Source organism: Rhinolophus sinicus, chromosome 17 (genome assembly GCF_057876585.1).
Source record: "Rhinolophus sinicus isolate RSI-liver-muscle chromosome 17, RSI-T2T, whole genome shotgun sequence".
In the NCBI taxonomy this organism is placed as follows: domain Eukaryota; kingdom Metazoa; phylum Chordata; class Mammalia; order Chiroptera; family Rhinolophidae; genus Rhinolophus; species Rhinolophus sinicus.
This window is the reverse complement of record NC_142517.1, coordinates 1,416,302-1,435,377: the sequence shown is the minus strand read 5'-3', so window position 1 is coordinate 1,435,377 and position 19,076 is coordinate 1,416,302. Positions and strand designations below refer to the sequence as shown.

The 19,076-nt window shown below is 52.0% G+C and overlaps 1 protein-coding gene across 1 annotated transcript in view; it reads right to left on the bottom strand.

Moving 5' to 3' along the window:
* Window positions 1–960: 960 nt before the first annotated feature.
* Window positions 961–19,076, bottom strand: part of UBE2G2 (ubiquitin conjugating enzyme E2 G2) — a 35,336-nt gene continuing 17,220 nt past the window's right edge. The window contains exons 2-6 of the mRNA XM_074324132.2: window positions 16,658–16,693; window positions 16,516–16,561; window positions 8,943–9,061; window positions 5,379–5,519; window positions 961–2,660 (exon numbers count right to left, since the gene is read on the bottom strand). Coding sequence (XP_074180233.1) covers window positions 2,548–2,660; window positions 5,379–5,519; window positions 8,943–9,061; window positions 16,516–16,561; window positions 16,658–16,693 — 455 coding nt within the window. The 3' untranslated portion in view covers window positions 961–2,547. The remainder of the gene's footprint in view (window positions 2,661–5,378; window positions 5,520–8,942; window positions 9,062–16,515; window positions 16,562–16,657; window positions 16,694–19,076) is intronic.

The following is a 19,076-nucleotide window of genomic DNA, read 5'->3' as shown; positions in this document are numbered from 1 at the left end:
GTCTGGGACTTGGGGACATGCCGGGGAGAGGTGCCGGGGGACCAGCCCCACCACTGACGAGCTCCCTGCAGATGACCCCTCACACCTGCAGTCACACGCCTTGCTGGGCAGCTGACGATCCAGCGGGATGGGCTCTGGAAGCTGCTCGTGTCCCCGCCCCCTCCCACGCCTGCCCTGTGCTGACGGTGCCCTGGATCCTCTCACTGCCCTGTCCGAGCTGAGTCCAGCAAATCACCAAACCGGGGATGGTCTCGGGGACCCAACATGACATCCATCAGAGGTCTGACATTAAACGTAAGACAGACAGCCCCTCCACAAGAAGCAGAATGAGCTGTGCGGGGCTGAGGCCAGCGCCCAGAGCACAGCAGATGGAAGGCGGCAGAGCCTGGTCCGGGGTCGGGGAGGCAGCCAGCCCTGGCTCTGTGGAAGCCTAGGGCCCATCTCAGATCACAGGGGGCGACAGAGAAGAGCCGACTGTAACAATCACCAAACAGGACGGCTGGTCAGCGAAACCGCCATCTGTGCCGCTTCACTTATTTACACGTTACGTAAGGAGCTTCAGAGGCAGGCCCAGCGGTACTGTGACCGCAAGGCCGCAGGAGAATCCGCGGAAGTGTGACCTCAGCTTCCTGCTCACACGACTGCCGTTTGCTGCCCGCGTCTGGTCACTGGCTGGTGAACAAAGACATCCCCTCTGTCACAGGTCCCTCTCCTGACTGCTGTCACAGACCCCGACTAGGAAACCCGAGACTTCCAGGAGACGCGGAGAATGGAGGAAAGGAAGTACGTGAAACGCTCACGAGTCTTCGGAATCGCGGGGTCCTGGTGCCCGTGTGCACCGCCCGGGGGAGGGCAGCTCCACTACGGGGCCTCTGGCATGTTTTGTTCCACAGCAGGCAACCTGGCCTTGGTCTCCCTACGGCTATATAAAAATGCGACAAAGAAAAATACAGCGCCAGATGGGGGAAAATATGTAACTTTATTTTTAACCATGGGATTCTTTTTTTCCATGTAATAAATACAAGTGAATAAAAATACTTTGTTCTGCAAAGAGACTGCCTTTCTCCCTTCTCCAGATTTCCCAAAAGCCCCGCGGCCACCTGCTCAGGTGGCTACAACGCTCACAACGCTCCACACATTTCCTCTGCAGAAGGGGCTCCGCCTCCTACAGACATGCCTGCAAATACTATCTAGGGGCAGCACCCCCGTCCCCGCGTCTTCCAAATGCAAGCCCTGTACTGAGTCCCAAGGCCTGAGCAATGCCCTTCTGAGCGGGACAAACCCCGCTGTCCAAAGGGGCCTGACGTGCAGCTCGTCACCCAGGACCTGCCGACGGAGGGCGTTCGCTGTGAGCTGGCGGGAAAGCAGACGCCTGTGCCCCGGACACACCATGAAAGGGAAGAAAAGGACAGGAAGACCTAGTGTATGTCTTGTAGACGGTCCCATGTTTCAAAAATAGAAATTCCTATTTAAATGTAACCTGTCTGAAACAGGTCAAGTGTGTGACTCTGCGTGCAACAGATGTGTTATTGCTTGTAGTGGAACCTGGGCACATGCCACCGAGCCGCCCACACAGCAGAAGACTGAGACCACGGGAAAACCACCAGCCGTGGCATGCTGGGCCCACCGTGGCCGGGCCGCTGCCACACTTCCATGAGCGCCAGTCAAGTTGAGGGGTAAGGCACGCTCTGAGCTCTGCGCTGACGGGAGGCTCCCTTCCAGCTCCAAGGTGCGAAGAATGATTTTGTCCCGACAGAGTTCCTGCTGCGACCACAATGTACAAAAGCCTAGCGCTCCCCAGCTGTGAGACTGGAGAAGACCCACTGCTGTGTCCAGAAGAAACTTCGACTAAAGCTTTCAGTGTAAAGCTTTCAGTCTCGTGTTCCCGCACTGGTAACTAAGACACACATGTAACCTTTAACAAAGGCGAGCAGGAAACGCGTTGGTCTGTATGACAGCAGTAAACTGAAGCTTCTTCTCTATGTGCCCCGCTTTTCATCAACCGCATTTTAAAAATGTATTTATTTCCTGAAAGTAGTTCTAAGTGTGACAGTTTGTAATACACAACAAATGGAAAAGATGTAACTAGGTTGTAAGGAAAACATCTGCTTGTAAAGTATGAAGTACTGAGCCAAAGTTATGTCCTCGTGGGACACGGGGACCAGAGGGACCCCAAAGACGGCCCGCCCTCTGCCTGGGCTCCCGGCCCCGTCGCTTCCGAAGGAGCAGTACTGGTTTAGTCCCTGGGGAGGCGGGCGTGTGCTGCCAGCCCTCGGGAGGAGGGAGCGCTAAGTGCGGTGTGCGGGGGCTGCCGCTGGAGAGGCGGTGGGGACAGCTGACAGCCCACCCACCACCGCTGCACGCAGCTGACATCACCCACATCGTCACAATTCCAGGAGAGAAGCCTGTTGGGGTGGGAGGTGGGAAGAAGAACGACGAGGCGGTTCTGTAAGCTTGCCTTTTTGGTACCAGCACAGTGTCACTGTGGCCAAGTCACGGGGAGAACTGGCCACCGTGGGGTGGTGTGCACGCACGCGTGGCGAGGCCTCAGAGCCCCAGGGACTTCTGCACAATCTGCTTGGCAATCCTGTAAAACTGCTCCCGGTCGTCCCTCCACATCTTGGAGGCGTCCACGTTGGCTCCACTTTCGTCATTGGGCTCTGAAAGAAAAGGCAGACATTGTCCACTCGAAAGGGACTGAGAGTGAGGGCTCAACTGGCAAAATCTGCTCTCATTTAGAAACACCGGTGGATCTTTCCAGAGATGCATCCCAGCAACAAACAAGAGGTGCTAACAACTGAAATACTGCGGGCAGAAGCCCATCCTTTAAGAAACAAACGGGGGTGGCCAGTTAGCTCAGTTGGTTAGAGTGTGGTGCTAGTAGCACCAAAGTTGCCAGTTCGATCCCCCCACGTGGACCAGTGTGAGCTGCACCCTCCTAAAAAAAAAAAAACAAAAAAAACAAACGAGAGCCTTCTCGCCTGAGAAGCGGTGTGAGGTCAGTGGACAAGATCCACTCGTGACCCCCACCCCCAAGTGCAAACGTGCCCACACGAGGCGTCTTGCTCTGGGCACACGAGGACAACCCTGGGGGGCGAGCCAGACAACCAGCCACCTGTTCATTGCCCGCCTCTGAGCCCTGCTCCATGCAGCTCCCCTCCCAGCGCCTCCCGGAGGACACTGCCAGGCACATGTGGCCCCTCGTGATGTCTGGGCCACATGGATACCTGACCCCAGGCTAGCTAGCCGCGTACCAGCTGGGACCCTCAGAGACTCCAGGATGGGTCGGAGAGGCAGGGGGCGGCGGGAAGGGGGCAGGAGAACCGGCAGTTACAGAGGTGCAGGTGGTGACCTCCATGCCCGTGGTCAGTGACTAGATCAGAGCAGAGAAGGCTGCCAATAGGCTGACAGGCAGCGAGCAGTCCAAGTCCCAGGCCACCCCACCGACCCCAGTCCCACTTCCCTGCCACAGCATCTGTCCCTCCCACCAATGTGACCCCTTCTAGTGACTCCACAAACCCTTCTTCACCGGGTCCTCTGTGTGAGGCCTCAGGCTGGACACTGGCTGTGTAGCCGGCACAGTGACCTGGGCCCTCAGGGGCACCATCTGCTGGGCCCACAGGAAGACCACAAACACCCCCAACGACCTCACTTCAAGCTAAATGCTACAAAGGGTAGAACGAGCCAGCAGGGGGCAGAATGACCAGGGGTGCACAGGCCTCTGGGAGGACGTGGCACGTAGGGGACCCCTGGCAGGCCCCTGAGCCTGAGGCGCCTCCCAGAGCAGTGCCAGGGCAGTGGTGGTGCTGGAAAGCAGCTCAGAGCAGGGCGCGTGTACCCCAAGTGCGAATACATTAAAACCTTGAAAAAAGAATGACCAGTGTTCACATAAGTGGAACTTACAGCTGACGTCTGCAGACAGGCCCAGCGTCTGCCGTCCACAGGCCTATCACGGATCCGCCTGCTCAGTGTGAGCAGGGGGAGGGCGTGTCTCCACCTTCAAACACGCGCACGCACTGACCTCGTTGATCTCATGCTCCTTCCTCCTGGACGTGGCCGAACCCTAAGCGGTCAGCCCAGTCAGTGGCTGCCCGAGGTCGGCCTCCCACCAGGGCCACCTCCTGGGACCTCCTGTGGCACCGTCAGCCTCTCTTTCCCAGACTCCTCCACGTCCTTCAGGGTTTTCTAGACCACACCCCTCCGGAGCACTGCAGGACCTCTGCTTCCCGAGCGCTTTCTCCACGACCCCTGTCCTACCCTCACCTGCTGTTTTACCCAGCAATGACCTCACTTCCATGACACACCCTCAGCTGAGCAGCTCACTGCCAGGCCCGCCGGAGTGGACACTCATGATCCGCTCTTCCTTCCCCAAGCACAGCGTCCGTCTGCCCAGGCACTCAGGTCACAAGGGAGGGCATCACCACACCCCTGGGAGCCTGAGGACTACAGCCTGTGTCACCTGCCCCGGCCGTCCCTGCTGCAGGCTCTTCCTAAGGCTCAGCTCACATTAGCTGACACCCCCGGGCCAAGCTCCAGCCAGAAGAGGTCCTGGCAGTGCCCCCAGCAGAGTCAGCCGCCTTTTCCTCCCCTTCCGCGTAACTCCTAATGTCCAAACTCACCCCAGACAGCCCTAGCTCGGGAATGGGCCTGTGAGCCCCCATGTGGACCGCGACCACAGGACTTAACAAAGTGGCCTATAACGGGCCCTAGGGAAGTGGGGCCTCAGCGCTGGGGTCTATGCCGCACTGGGTATGCAATGTCTGCGATATAGTGGGTCCCCGATAACGCCTACGGAACGAAGGAAAGGCCCACGGATCAGAGCACGGCCACTTGTCATCAACAACACGACACACACAAGAGACCATCATTAAAAATCACAATCATGAGAAGCACGGTTGTGCTTGGAAAAGTACCAAGAACATGAAATGGAAAGGCACGTGCATGGACTCATCACATGAGTATGAGTGAGGCAGGGACACGAGGTCGGACGAGGCAGGAGGCGCCAGCACTCACCCGCCAGCGGCTCACCCGCCAGCGGCTCACCCGCCAGCGGCTCACCTGCCAACACACTCACCCACCAGCGGCTCACCCGCCAGCGGCTCACCTGCCAACACACTCACCTGCCAGCGGCTCACCTGCCAACACACTCACCCGCCAGCGGCTCACCCGCCAGCGGCTCACCCGCCAGCGGCTCACCCGCCAACACACTCACCCGCCAGCAGCTCACCCACCAGCGGCTCACCTGCCAACACACTCACCCGCCAACCGGCTCACCCGCCAGCGGCTCACCCACCAAAACACCCGCCAGCGGCTCACCTGCCAACACACTCACCCGCCAGCGGCTCACCCGCCAGCGGCTCACCCGCCAACACACTCACCTGCCAGCATGCTCACCACCGACAGCAGGATCTTCTCCACGCTCTGCACGGGACTCCACCGCTCGGCGCTGCTCTCGTAGCCCATGGGGTCATCGCCGGGCGCGTGAAGGATGGAGATGCACACTCGGCCGTCCGGGTAGACTGTAGAGGGCGGAACAGAGGAGGTGAGCGAGCTCGGCTCCAGAGCCGGCAGCAGTGCAGCAGAGGGCAGCTGTCTGCACAGCGGGAGCGGCGGCTCCCGGCCCCACGGTCACGTCCACAGGCTCATGTCAAGTCCACATAATCATGTCAAGTCCACACGGTCATGTCCAAACGCTCCCGGCCACACACTTTGGGTGGGCTCACTCCCTGACGGGCTCAGGGCTGGTCCAGCCATTTCTAGTCGTCATGGGACAATCCACCTTCATGTGGGTTTTCTTAAATATTCTATGCAAAAGGAGTAACTACCTGGCAGTCAAATATTTCACCAAAACATCTTGCATAATTAGGATTATTCACAATACTTTTCAGAGCTGGCTTCTTAAATATTCCTAATTCTACCATTAACCCCTGAACTGGACTCTGAAACATACGTGCACAGGGCAAAGGCAACGGGATTGTTTAAATACCCAGAAAGAGACAAAAGCGCCGAGACTTCTCGTGCTAACTTATTCTCGTATAGAAATGATCGTCTATACTCTCTGGAAATCGATTGTGTCTAAATCTAATCTCCCATCAAATAACATCATTAACAAGATACCCAAGGTCTGATTAGAGAAAAATGAATTTCCAGTTCACAGATTGCAATCAGTCCTATTAAGGAAGTTAAAAGCATCTGTTATTTTTCTTTTTACATACTTGGGGGATTCTCAGATGGTTCGGTATAAGGTAGATACTACTATCCACGACTCCATCTGGATAGACGCAACTGCAAAATGATAAGGCCGCTAAGTTATGAGACAATATAAAATACGTTTATTTAGTTCACCTGCGTTCATGAAAGCTCAGAAACGTGAGTAGTCCTAAGCAGCCTTCCTCTGACACCTGGCCGCTCATTTTCACTCACCATCCCTGTGGTCTGTGCGCTCTGGCCGCTCAGAAACTGGACGACAACCAAGGAGCTGTGCACACTGCTCGTGGGTGTCAGGAGGTCCTGCTGGCCCCCGTGCACCTGGATGCTTTCAACACTCTTCTCTACCGTGAAAGCAGAACCGGTGTTGAAGTTTCCCACTTCCGCATCACTTCTTCAAGGGCGATACTACAGCAGTGACACTGCACACGTGTCGTGCAGGGCGGCCTGCGGGGTCTCAGCTACCGCTCCCCACACAAGAATGCAGGATGTGGTGAGGCCAAAAAGGAACACCCACGGAGCCATAGGTAGGAAAGTCATACCACTATAGTCTCACTGGAGGCTGGATTCACATGACGTGCGACCTGCTGTCTGCTTTTCTGCCAACCAGCTGACTCCCCATTTGCTAGCTGCAGTCCACAATCCTCACTTCGCCACTTGCTAGCTCAGCCACCATCTTCTTGCTAGCCCCCATTTTCTGCTAGCATAGTCACAGCAGTTATATTAGTGGCCAATGGCTCATTGGTTCATCTGACGGCCAACTAGCCACAGCTGATGGCCATCCAATCACAGTTGATGGCCATTTACTACCTGAGCCAGCAGCTTTCCGCGTGAGGCAGAGCCTGGAAACTGCATTCCCGGCTCTGTCCTCACAACACGCCAGAAACAGCTGTGTTCCTGCCACCCCCTCCCTCTCACGGAGTCCCATCAGTTTCGCCTCCTAAAGCGCCCCTGAACCTCTGCACCCACCTCTCTTCCCCTGACCCCGCAGCCGCATCCCAGCCAGCCCTCAGTCTGTCCTTGACACTACCCCAGTGACCCCTCGAAGACCACACCGGGCATGCCAGCCCTCACACTCTTGCACAATCCCTCAGCGGCCGGCCAGAGCACCTAGGATAAACACCCAAATCTGTAACACACCAAGAGGCCTGGAACGGTGTGGCCCACCTGCCTGTCCCCTCACTCCTTCTACTGTGAGGTCCCCTCCCGCCCTGACATTTGCCTGGCAACTCCCACTGCTCTTCCTGCACACGCTGAGCTCTGCCACCAGCTCGGCCACCAGCTCAGCCACCAGCTCAGCTACCAGCTCAGCGGGCGGCGTCATGACCCGACGTTTATCCGTATGGCTCTTCTGTCTGTGTCCACCCCGCCCTCAGCTGCGAGTTCCTGATGGTCTAGCCCCGACCTGCTACCCTTCCCTCAGCACCACAATCTAGCAACTCTCAGTAAATGTGGTCAATTATCTTTTAAAAGTACTTACGGGGTGAACAATTTTTGTCTTCTCAAAAATAATTTTTACAAAATAGAAATAGCACACATTTACATTAAGGTAAAATTTAAAAACCATTTGTATTAACTATCTGAACATTAAAAATAATAATGTGAGACTATTCTTACTACAATCACATAATTTAATCACTTGATTGGCCATATCTGTTTCTAACACCATGTCACAGGCATTGTTCCAACGACTTTATTTAGCTTCAATCTTATTCATTTTTAGTTACCCAGAATCATTTTTACAGCTGCATTTCAAGGTTAATCACCTTGAAATCACTGCCCTCTCCAATCGACCATCGACCACATGACATCAACTTTTGCGTAAGGCATCTCTGAGCCTCTCGGGGTCTATCTTTCATCGGGGTCTCCTCCCTTCCTTTCAGTTGTATCTTTGAAAAATGCCTTTTGGAGTCTTTAGCAAAATGTGACTCTCCATTGGTACAATAAAAATGTATTTGAAAACTCAAAGAAAACCCACTTTATTATGGAAAATTCCACACACACAAAGGTCTCGGCAGTGTGCTGAGGGCCATGTGCACGTGGCACCAGCCTTGACGACAGCCGGCTCCCGAGCGTGCAGAGCTGACCTGATGCTGAGCTCACTAAGGAGAGACAGCTCGGCCTCCGTGAGGAGACACTGCACCCACACCAGCACTGAACGCCACCTTCCCAGCGAGCTCTGAGCCCCAAGTGCAGCAGAGAGAGCGTTTCCCACCTGCGACCCGTCCTGAGGACGAAGAGGTCAGGGCGGGGGCTGCGACGGAGCAGACTGGGCTGTGACCTGCTTTTCTCACTCAGTACAGCGCCCCGTACCACTAAGCATTCTTCTAGGTCATTTAAAACATCTACGTGGTAGTCTGACAGATGGATTAGTACAACTTAACTAATTCTCTGGTGTTTAAAACCTGGGTTGCTTTCCATTTTTCACACTGTTAAACACACCGTGATGAAGACCAGCGTAATCCACGTGGGCTGGGCTTTCTTCTAACAACCCACCAACAGGAGAACCACCAGCTCAAACGGCATCCACTCTTCAGTCCACATTTTCTTTTATCTACATTAAACTGTCCTTCGAAACTAAAATCATGATGTCAATAGCACCACGATTAATTTCCTGAAGTTCAGAACATAAAAAACATTTTTAATGGCCTATGTCACCCACTGACAGTAGCTCCCATGGTGAAAAAATCTCCAGACCTCTCCGAGAACCATCAACGACTTCCAAAAGCACTTACTGTTGGGATGAAACATCTCACAGGTAAACCTCATCTTTGGGGGACTTAACGGGTAATCGAGTGGGAAACTCAGGATGGCAGGGAAAACACCAAACTCAAAACAGGTGTCTTCTGGGCCCCTAGAAGACATAAAACACATAGACAGAACTTCAAGGAAGATTTTTCAATGTCTACCACACTTTAGAAATAAATGAAGGAAATCTTACTGCTTTACAAATGCATTGGAAAAGATTATCTAAATACTAATGATGAATCAGTCCTTTTTTCTCATTGTCCCGTTCAGCCTGGTTTAAATCTTAGGCACAAACACAAGATGGAATTACACTAAGGGAAGAGGGGGCAGCAGAGCCTGCCTCTCACACGGGGTCAGGGAGAAGCGAGGCCAGCACGGCAAGACCCTGCGGACCCTGCTCTCCTGTGTACGTGGTAAATTAGGACACAGATATCAGCTGTGGCACCAGTTACAGCGAGATTCTACTGCAGCAAACAAATGAGATACTAAGAGTTGTTATACCAAAGGTTATTCATTTTTAAATGTGCTCAGAAGTCATTTTTGTAACCTTCCAGAAACAGGTAAGGAGCACACACGTGATCCCCACCAGGCTGCATGCAGGTCAGGTGTGCGCACGCGACCAGCACTGCGAGCCTGACCTGCGGGCCTGCGCTCGGTGCCACATCCTGGCCTACACGGTCACCTGAGCGCTCACCATTGCTGGCACATGCACGCCTCTCTGCCTGGGCTTACCAACTCCTCACATGGAAAGTGGCAGAAAGGGACTAAAGCCCTTGGCAAGTCCAGCCACATTTTAAAACTCTGTAGTAAGTTAACTATCCTGATCAACGTGGGAGACGTGAGGCCAGCAGGAGAAGCGCGAGCGCCACCGGCTCGTATCCTGAGATGAACTCCTACGCCCCTTCCAGGTGTTAGATATAAAATGTGCACTCGAGTAATTCTAACAGATGTCAGACCACTTTTCTGATGTCAATTTTTATCAGAAAACAGACCTGCTGAATGATAGCTGCAGACACTGCAACAGCAGCAACAACTTTGGGGGTGAGCCATCAATTCAATACGCAGGAAAGAAGCCCCCACTCCACCTCTGTGGACGGGGGCGGGGGGGGGGGGCCTTTCTGTGCGCGCCGGTGTCTCTAAGGACGGCCCTAACACAGTAACCCTGCAGCGCCGTGAGCGCCATCGCAGGGACCACTGTCTGGCCACCAGGGGTGGCTCAACACATTCCTGCCTCCTCTGAAGGAACACAAGCGATGGCACGGAAAAAATTTAAATATACTTCTTCTGAACAACCCACGTACATTTTTGTTTTTGGAAAGTACAAATTTATTTGAAATCTTGCTAAAATTATTTTTTTTAACATTTTTAATTAGTTTCAGGTACACAAAACAATGTAACAGTTAGATATTTATCATTTATATCCCTCACACAGTGACAACCCCCCTCCCCCCATCCACTATCCCTCTGACATCACATACAGCCATTACATTTTCACTGTCTCTGTTCCTAATGCTGTGCTCCGCTTCTTGTAACTATATATATATATATATAAAATTGTACTTGACATTCATTATTGTTCAGCTTCAGCTTCAGGCGTACAGTGCAGTGATCAGGCATCTACATCGTCCCTGAGGTGGTCTCCCAAATGGGACAAGTGCCCGTCAGATACCCTACAAAATCTTTACAACATTGATTACATCCCCCAAATTGACTTTCGTATCCTGTGGCAATCTTGTGGTTACTGACTGTGCTAAAATTATTTTGATTCAGTGAAATTTTAAAAATATAGAGATTTACAAGTATTAGGACAATATTTACCTTCACAAATTAAAGGGAAAAGAACAAAAAAAATTCAAAAAGAAACTGAACAAAGAGCTTTATTTTCATTTGGTGCCGACGCTCACGGCTTTCGATGGCACCACCGCAGTGGAGGCCAGGACAGCGGCATAGGTCTGGGGCCTGGGGCCCGGGCGGTGGAAAAATAGGCAAAACAGGAATAAGGTGAGAAATGTTCCATGGAGCCAAGGTTTTTCAATTTAAGAGACAAACCTGATTCTGAAAACTGTCCCAGTTACCGCTGGGGGAAGCTGCAGTGAACAGGCACTTTGTTTTGGAAGAATGTCACTGCACGACAGCCCAGGGCCTTGGCCTGAGACCAGGACAGGAAAGCCACAAGAAGCAGGGGGGCGTGGGGCGGGCTGCTGACGGAAGGGCGGCGGCGCAGCTGCACCTCAGGGCAGCTCGTCCAGTGGACAGAGATGGGGCTGCAGGCGTCCGGAGCCGCCCTGTTCTCTGAGTGACGCCCACCCCGTCAGCAGGACCACACACCAGGGCTGCGATCAGGCCATGCCTCTTTTCCGGCTCTAGAGCTCAAAGCCCTGCTGAGGTATTCCTCCCAGAGGCCCTTCTGATGAGGTGTCAGGATGCAATGGCTGGGTCAAGGCCCTCCGTCCGTCAGCCCTACCCAGCTGAAAGCAGAACACAGTCCAAAGTGCTAACACACAAGGCTGAGCAAACAGACACCATCTTGAAACGCAGCACTGTTACTATGTCAGGAATGTGCTCCAGAGCCTCAATATTTCTGGCACCTCTGAGTTAGACGAGAAAAAATGCCCAGGTAATGTTTCTGGAATGAGCCAAATGGTATTTGCTCAATATGCTGATAACAGTTCTTTGTTTCTCATAATAGGGCTTTCTTTAAAATTAAAAAAAAAAAAAAGTCCACCGGGTCACCTGTAGCCTCAGAAACATGACCAAACGTTTCCTCAAGTGCTCCCACATCTTAAATATCAAAGCTATTCTCAAATGCTCTGGTTTGCTACCATGTGAAACCAGGGTTTGTCTCCCAGAAGGCCCAGTGCCTGGGACAAGCCTGCAGGCGGGCCCACGCATGCGGCAGCGAGCCAGCTGACCTGATGGAAAACGCTATCGAGTAAATTCCTGAACCAAGACAAGGAGACGTAATGAGTATTATTTTTGGACCAGTTTTAGTGCCATACTCCAGGCAATAAAGAAGTGACAGCCTCACTTCTCCCTCACTAAATAAGGCCTCATCTCAAAATCTTCAGGGAAAAACTATAGAAGAAGAAGAACAGAAACAAAAACACAGTTGTCTGAGGCAAATACAAATTCTTCAAAGCCTAAAAATTCCTTTCCATCTTACTGGTTCACGTAATGGCCTGCATTACTTCAGAGCTCTGACAAAGTATTCGTTTACTTGCTGAGACGAGTATTAAAGCAAAGTAACCACGCTGCACTCCAGACGGAGGGCTTGCTTCGAGCTGGCCACTGGTTCACGGGGGCCTGACTGATGTGATGCACGGCGCCCCCAACCTCCACAAGGACGCTGCCCGACAGCCTCCGCCCACAGCCACCAGCAGCCAGATGCCACACTGTCCATGAGCACCGGTCCCTTGAGAGCCGATGGGGATCGCAGAAAAGCAAGTGAAAAACCGTTTCTCATTGCTGTTCATACTGACACACATGTGGGTAACAAACGAAGCCCACGGGCCTGCACACGGAAGCGGACTGGCAGCAGAGCGCCCCGTGGAAGCCATGCGCCAGCTGCAGCGAGCTGCCCCCACCCGCACGGCCCCAGCTGCGGCAGGCAGGTGCTGAAGCTGTTTCTGCTGTTTCTCTTTTGCAAATGTCACAGCACACGGACGAAATGTCTCTGACATGAATACGACAGGGTTTAAATAATGGAGGACTGTAAACCCATCCATCAGCACTTCAACTGGATTACTAGGGACGGTTATTCTCCCAAGATATTACCACGTGAAGCATGAAAAAGAAAGGCACACTGCTTCATAAAGACGCCCCCTTCCAGGGAGGGGTCCCCACCACCTGGCGCGGCAGAGCCCACCAGAGCACCCGCAGGCCAGGAGGGGCCATCAGCCTCCTGGGATCTCTGCTCCAGTTTGGGAAAAGCCGCACGCCGCTGCCGTCCCTCACGCGTGAGCACTCGAGAAGGCCAGGACAGCAGCTGTGCCGCGCCATGCCGTGCCGTGAAGCCCTCAGGACCCTGGCTGTGCCCAGCGGACAGCAGGAGCAGCTGCATGCCCGAAAGGGGACCTGGCACAGAAACTGGCCAGCAGGGGCCCTGCTCTCCACAGGCCTGCGCCCTCTGTGGGACACCGCGGACTGCTGGGAGCTGTGATGGACGGAAGTGCCTCGTGTCCCTTTCCTTGGTCGGGCACGCGGTGCTCTCCACCCACGCGGCAGCAGCCCTGCCTCAGGCAGCTCTGCGGGGAAGGCCCAGGTACTGGTTTCGTTGCGTTTCTCCTTTTGTTGTCCTCAGCACCCCAGGTGATTCTGACACCCAGACCAACGCGGAGAACTGTGGGAAGGAAACGGGCGGACGCCTCCGTTTTGGGAAATCAAGGCAGCAGCACACACGTGCTTTCATCCCATCGTCTCCAGGATTAGGTCTGTCCAGGAATCCCCAGGAATCTCCAGTGATACCCTCATTTTCTCACAATATAGACATTTCTGAAAACTTTAAATCAAATATATTTGCACTGTATTTAAAGTGCCCTCAATGGGCTCAGCAATTACGCAAACTTCATAGAGAATTCTGACAAAAGGTGGCTGCTATGACCGTGGTGTTCGCACCTAGCGTAAGCCAACAGTCCTGAAGCCACAGCCTGGGAACCCGTGCCCACGCTCATAACCCAGCTGGAACCCAAACATGCCACAGTAACACAGAGGTGTCAGCTGAGGGTTCCCGACCATTCAGGATGGGGACGCCCTTCTCATTCCACCACAGCTGACAGGTCCTCCTGGTCTGCACAGGGAACAGCAGCTAGGCCATGGACCAGGCAGGGAGGTCACCACTGGGGCAGTCCAGAAATGGGGCAGCAAAATGCCACGGGACTTCATACCTTTTCTGGCCACAGGATAAACAGCCGCTGTGCACCGCAGGGCCCCCTGGGACCTACCAACGATGTCTCCACCGGAAGAGCGCATCCGCCCTCCGCAGTAAAGGACCTTGGACAGCTCCCCACACCACAGCCAGGGCCAGCGAGGTCACGCAGGCCTGGCCAGAGACCCGGCCAGAGACCCGGCCAGAGACGGGACGTGAAGCCATGTCTGAAAGGATACTGAACCTCTTTGTTTGCATTGATCCAAGTATGTGAAGCTCAAAGAGGCAGCGTGACCGCCCAAGACCATAAAGCCACGCCAGCCATACAGCCCCGGCGGCCCTCCCTCAGTCTGACGGAAGCCCCAGCCCTTTCCTGCCAGGTCCCAAGCCCCAGCTCCTCAGCTCAGCCCATAGTCATTAGAGTTCTTTATCCCTTTCCGTCAGAGAGCAGGCCGTGGCACTCCCTTGTTTGGTTCTCCCTTGCTCATTAATCTGAGCTCCGACCCGTGTCCCCGAATCTCGACTTTCAGGATGGTGGTTGGGGGTCACCTGACATGCCGGTGGCCGCATGCGGAAAAAGGCCCTAAGAGAACAGGAACTCGGTATTTGTTGTTCAAATATGAGAAAAGGTGTTTTCTTCCCGGCCCAGCAGAGAAGAGATGGAGGCCCTAAGCAGAGCTGCAAACCCCGGAAACAGGGCTTTTATAAACACTAGGGTACAGAAGAAACTCAGCAAGTCAAGGAATAAAAAGAAAGAAAAGTAAAGCTATCCCTAGGAGTGAGACTCCGCCAGCTGTCTGCTAGAACGGCAGGGTGAGCTGAACTGACAGGAGGACACTTAAGTCCTTAATGGATGTTTGCAGTACGCTGGTGAGCGGCCTCTTGTTTGTGAAAGGGCCTGGAACAGGACCAAAACCCACAAACTCACCAGATCCTGAAGCAGGGGAATTCCACACTAAAGCAAAAGCCTTATTCAAACATAGACGTGCTCTACTAAAAAATAGCTCTAATGACTTTTTAAGACAGGTTTTCAAAATATTGGTTTAATTTTATACTGTTTATCTAAAATTAGTACTAGTTACCCTAACAGATTATTAACCAGAAACACTTTGAAAACCACAGTGGAGGGCTCGTGTGTCCCGTGAAGGGCTTCTCAGTCGTCTGCTGTGGCTGCCTGAGCCGTTATCCCCCAGAGAGACAACCTGTCAGGCGCCCCCCCCCCCCCCCCCCCCGGCCTCTGCACCAGAAAGGCCACCCAACAACCTGCCTCCGACCAGACCAGGCCTGCTGCGCACGCATCCGTGTCAACAAGGAACGTACATGACTAATTAAATGGAAAAAGGCAGGTTACAAGTCAAGTCCACGTGCTGTGATCTCGTTTCTTTCACAACAACAAGAGCTCTAGCTAACATGCGTGCACGGAGCCATGCTCCATGAGAGCAGGACACCACAGACCAGCTCACCGTCCAACTGGAACTGCGTCAGGCGTGAAAGACACAAGACCGTATTCAACACCGACCCAGGCTGCAAAGACATCCCCAGGCCAGGACACTGAGACTGGAAGAGCAGCTGGCAGTGAGAGCGCAGACAGCCAGGAGTGACGGGCAGGCGTGCTGTGCTCCCCTGGGCAGTGTGTGCTGGGGACTATTACCAACAATACTTTGCTTATCAAAGAAACCCATCAGTTTTGACATGTTAATCTAACCTCCACAGACAACATTTGGCAGCAATCTGTTTCTCAGACTAATGTAAATATTAGGACTCTGTGATATTAGCACTGGGCAAATTCTGATGCTGTTTAAAATTACACCCTCAAACCAGGATTCACACTTGATGCAGTAAACATCACGCTTCCTCCAGGCCCTCCCCACCAGAGCACATCGTCCAACGTGTAAACTTTCTAGCTAATTAGCGATCTCATTTCACTTAGGATAAGACTGACAGGCTGATGATAAACTTCAACTCCCTCCATGTGACCTAACCACATTTTGCTGAAATACACAAAGTCTAAGAACAGCCAAAAAGCAGACAGATGGAGCGCCTGGGTCCTAGCGGCCACAGAACACTCTAGAATCAGAGGTCCATCTGTTTCTTTCCAAGCAACACCACTACATGTGAAGCATCATGAAATTCAGTCCCGATCTTTATAGAATGGACCCAGGAACCACACTGCTCATCTTAGAGGAGCTGAGCACGTCTCGGGGGCCAGGACAATGGAGGGCCAGATGGGCACACAGGAAACAGCAGAGGGCCGGAGAAGGCAAGTCCTGGTGCACAGGTGGGGCGGAGGCCCAAGCTGCACCCCCCCCCCACCTCCCCACCCCCCAGGAGCCTCTCCCACCTCACAGCCTCAGTTTCTCAGGGACTTCCCGAAGCCAAAGCCACCCGTACCGTTTGGGGTTAACCCAGCACAGCCACACGACGTTCAAAATTTGTTCTTTTGAAACTCTACAAATAAATAATACTCACTAAACCTTTTTACTGGTGCTAAGGAAACATTTTCATTTCTTTTGGAAAAATGTCCGTGTTGTTTTCTGCCTTCAGATTAAAAGACTAGAGAAGAACTAAATGTAAGAGATGCATTTAGCTTTTATTTTCTAATCAACACTTCGAGCAAAGCTGCGCTGCTGAACGTTGTGCATGCGTCTAATTTCCAGTAAAGTCTGAAAAGCTAGTAACACGTATGATTGACTTACATGATCAATGCCTCCCATTCAAAAAAATTCTCTTCATTCATGGGGCCTGCAGGAAAAGAAAAATGTCCACATTGTAAATCTGAAGGCAACTTTGGCAATTAGAAGTAAATTATAAAAAGGTTAATTAACTTTAGTACCTCACCTGCCACAATTCCTTCTGGGGGATTCAGTGTTAATTCTACAAAATTAAAAAGTAAAGCCATTATGAAACAGAATGAACATTATGTTGGCATTTTAACAAACTACCTGTAATGAGTGTATAAGACTATAAATTACATGGCATACATATTAACGGATTAAAATTCTTTGTCCAAAGAGAATGCCCGCTCCAGTTACAATTCTGACAAAAACTATGTGATCAGTTCTTTAGACCAGAAACTAGAAACCCTTTCCATTTACAAATGAAAAGACAAACAAAAGGGGTTAACTTGTCTTCCCAAAATACTCCTACTGGTTATTTTGATTAAAGCTCATAAATCAAACACAGTGTATTTTTTTCCAATGGAAAGGTATCCCGTGTCACTTTGAGACAAACTAGAGATACGGCGCTGAGACTCCTGAATCCTGAAGCTCAACACTGTAACAAGTACCTGAAGCTCCCGCCTCCAACACCCCCCAGACGTGCGCACGGTCCCCAGACTACAAGACCTCAGCCCTGGAGGTACACGTAGGAAGACGCAGTCAGCTGCAGCACTCCTCAGTAATGCAAGATCAGCAGTTGTCGAAAGACTAGACGCCCCACTCTGCCACTTCAAAACTGCCACCAGGAAATGTCATTTGGCCTCCTAGTTGTTACATGGAAGACTCCAAAATGAAACCCACCCTGTGACCCAATGTGCAGAGGGAAGAGCAGAAGATGCCGAGTCGTGGGCCACAGGGCGACAGCACAGGAGTGAGGGAGCAGGGCGCAAACGCACAGCCTGCGTGGCCCAGTGTGGGGAGTTACTGAGATGAGAAACACACACAGACATGATCCAGACCAAAAGCTGGTTCTTGGAAGACACAAAATTATCAAATCCCCGCCCCAAAAACACAGGCATAGGATTGGAAGAGAGAAACAAGGCATTATACACAGACGCTGCACCAACATACATAGAAGTCCAAAGAACCTAAAGGTAAAGTATTAGAAAAAGGCACTTTGCCAACGCTGCTGAATAGGTCAATATATACAGAGGGAGCCAAAAAACGTATACACATATTAAGAAAGGAAAAAACTGTATTAAAATTGTAATACTCGATATATACCGATAACAAAAGATGGATACAAGTCATGTTTGATTTGTGCAGTTACAAGAGGTGCTCAAAGTGGTTACCATCAGCATCCAGACACTTCTGATTATGGCAAACTACTGCTTCAGCAATGATGACCAAAGTGTCCACGTGTATACATTTTTTTGGCACCCCCGGTACATAACTGAGTTGTATTTCTATATATTAGCAAGTTAGAAGAGAACTGTAAAAATAAGTTCTTTAAAACTTCTGCAAGATCTGTAACAGCAGTAAAAGACCTTAATAAACAGAATGTATCACGTTCAAGGGTAAAAACAGTATTATAGTTACTAATCCTCCATAAACCCAATCTGTACATTCAATGCAACCTCAGCCAAAATCCCCACAGGTTTTCTGGTCTGAATTTGACAGGACATTTCAAAAGATAAGTGAAAATGCAAACGACACTAATTTTTACAAAGAGGAAGGCAGAACTCTAAGGGCCCTCGAGACTTACTCTGAAGCCACAGTACGCGGACGGGCGGGGCGGTGTGACGCTAGCACAGTTACCTGAGGCAGCGGAACAGAATGGAGCGCTCAGAAATGACCCACACAATGCAGAGCCAAGCCACCGGGCCACAGGACAGTCTTTTCCACAAATGATGCTCATCTTTAGACCAGAAAAAGGAAATTTTTGCCTTATTTCAAAAATCAAAATATATACAAAAATCAAAATTTGTAAGAAAACGGGAGAAGGGACATGTGACATAATAGAAAATATATATATATGGGCCTCTGTCCCAAGCTCCTGGCATAGAGCTCCTAAAACCCTTGGAATGTCCTAAGTGGTAAGAGCACTGGTCGCCTCCTTTATCCCAATGAGGGGGGACTCTGGGTGGCTCCTGGATGAGGGCTGTCACCAGAACCAAGCCCTGATTAGAAGCTGGGACCACTCAGCCCCGCCCCCACCCTCCAGAGGGCAGAGGGGCTGGAGATGGAGGTGATGGTCCATCATGCCTACGAGAGGAAGCCTCCGTAACATCCCAACAGTACGGGGCTCAGGGAGCTGTTTATCTGTATCCTTTACTCTGTCCTTTCCTACTAACTGGTAAACTGTTTTTCCTGAGTTCTGTGCAGCTCTAGCTAGTTCACTGAGCCAAGGCAAGGGTCACGGCAACCTCCGATTTACAACCCATCAATGAGAAGCACAGGTGACCACCTGAACTTGCGGGGGCACCTGACGGGGAAGGAGGCAGTCTTGTGGGACTGAGCCCTCAGCCCGTGGGATCTGACACTATCTCCGGGTAGGTGGTGTCAGAATTGAGTTAAATTGTAGGACGCCCAGCTGGTGT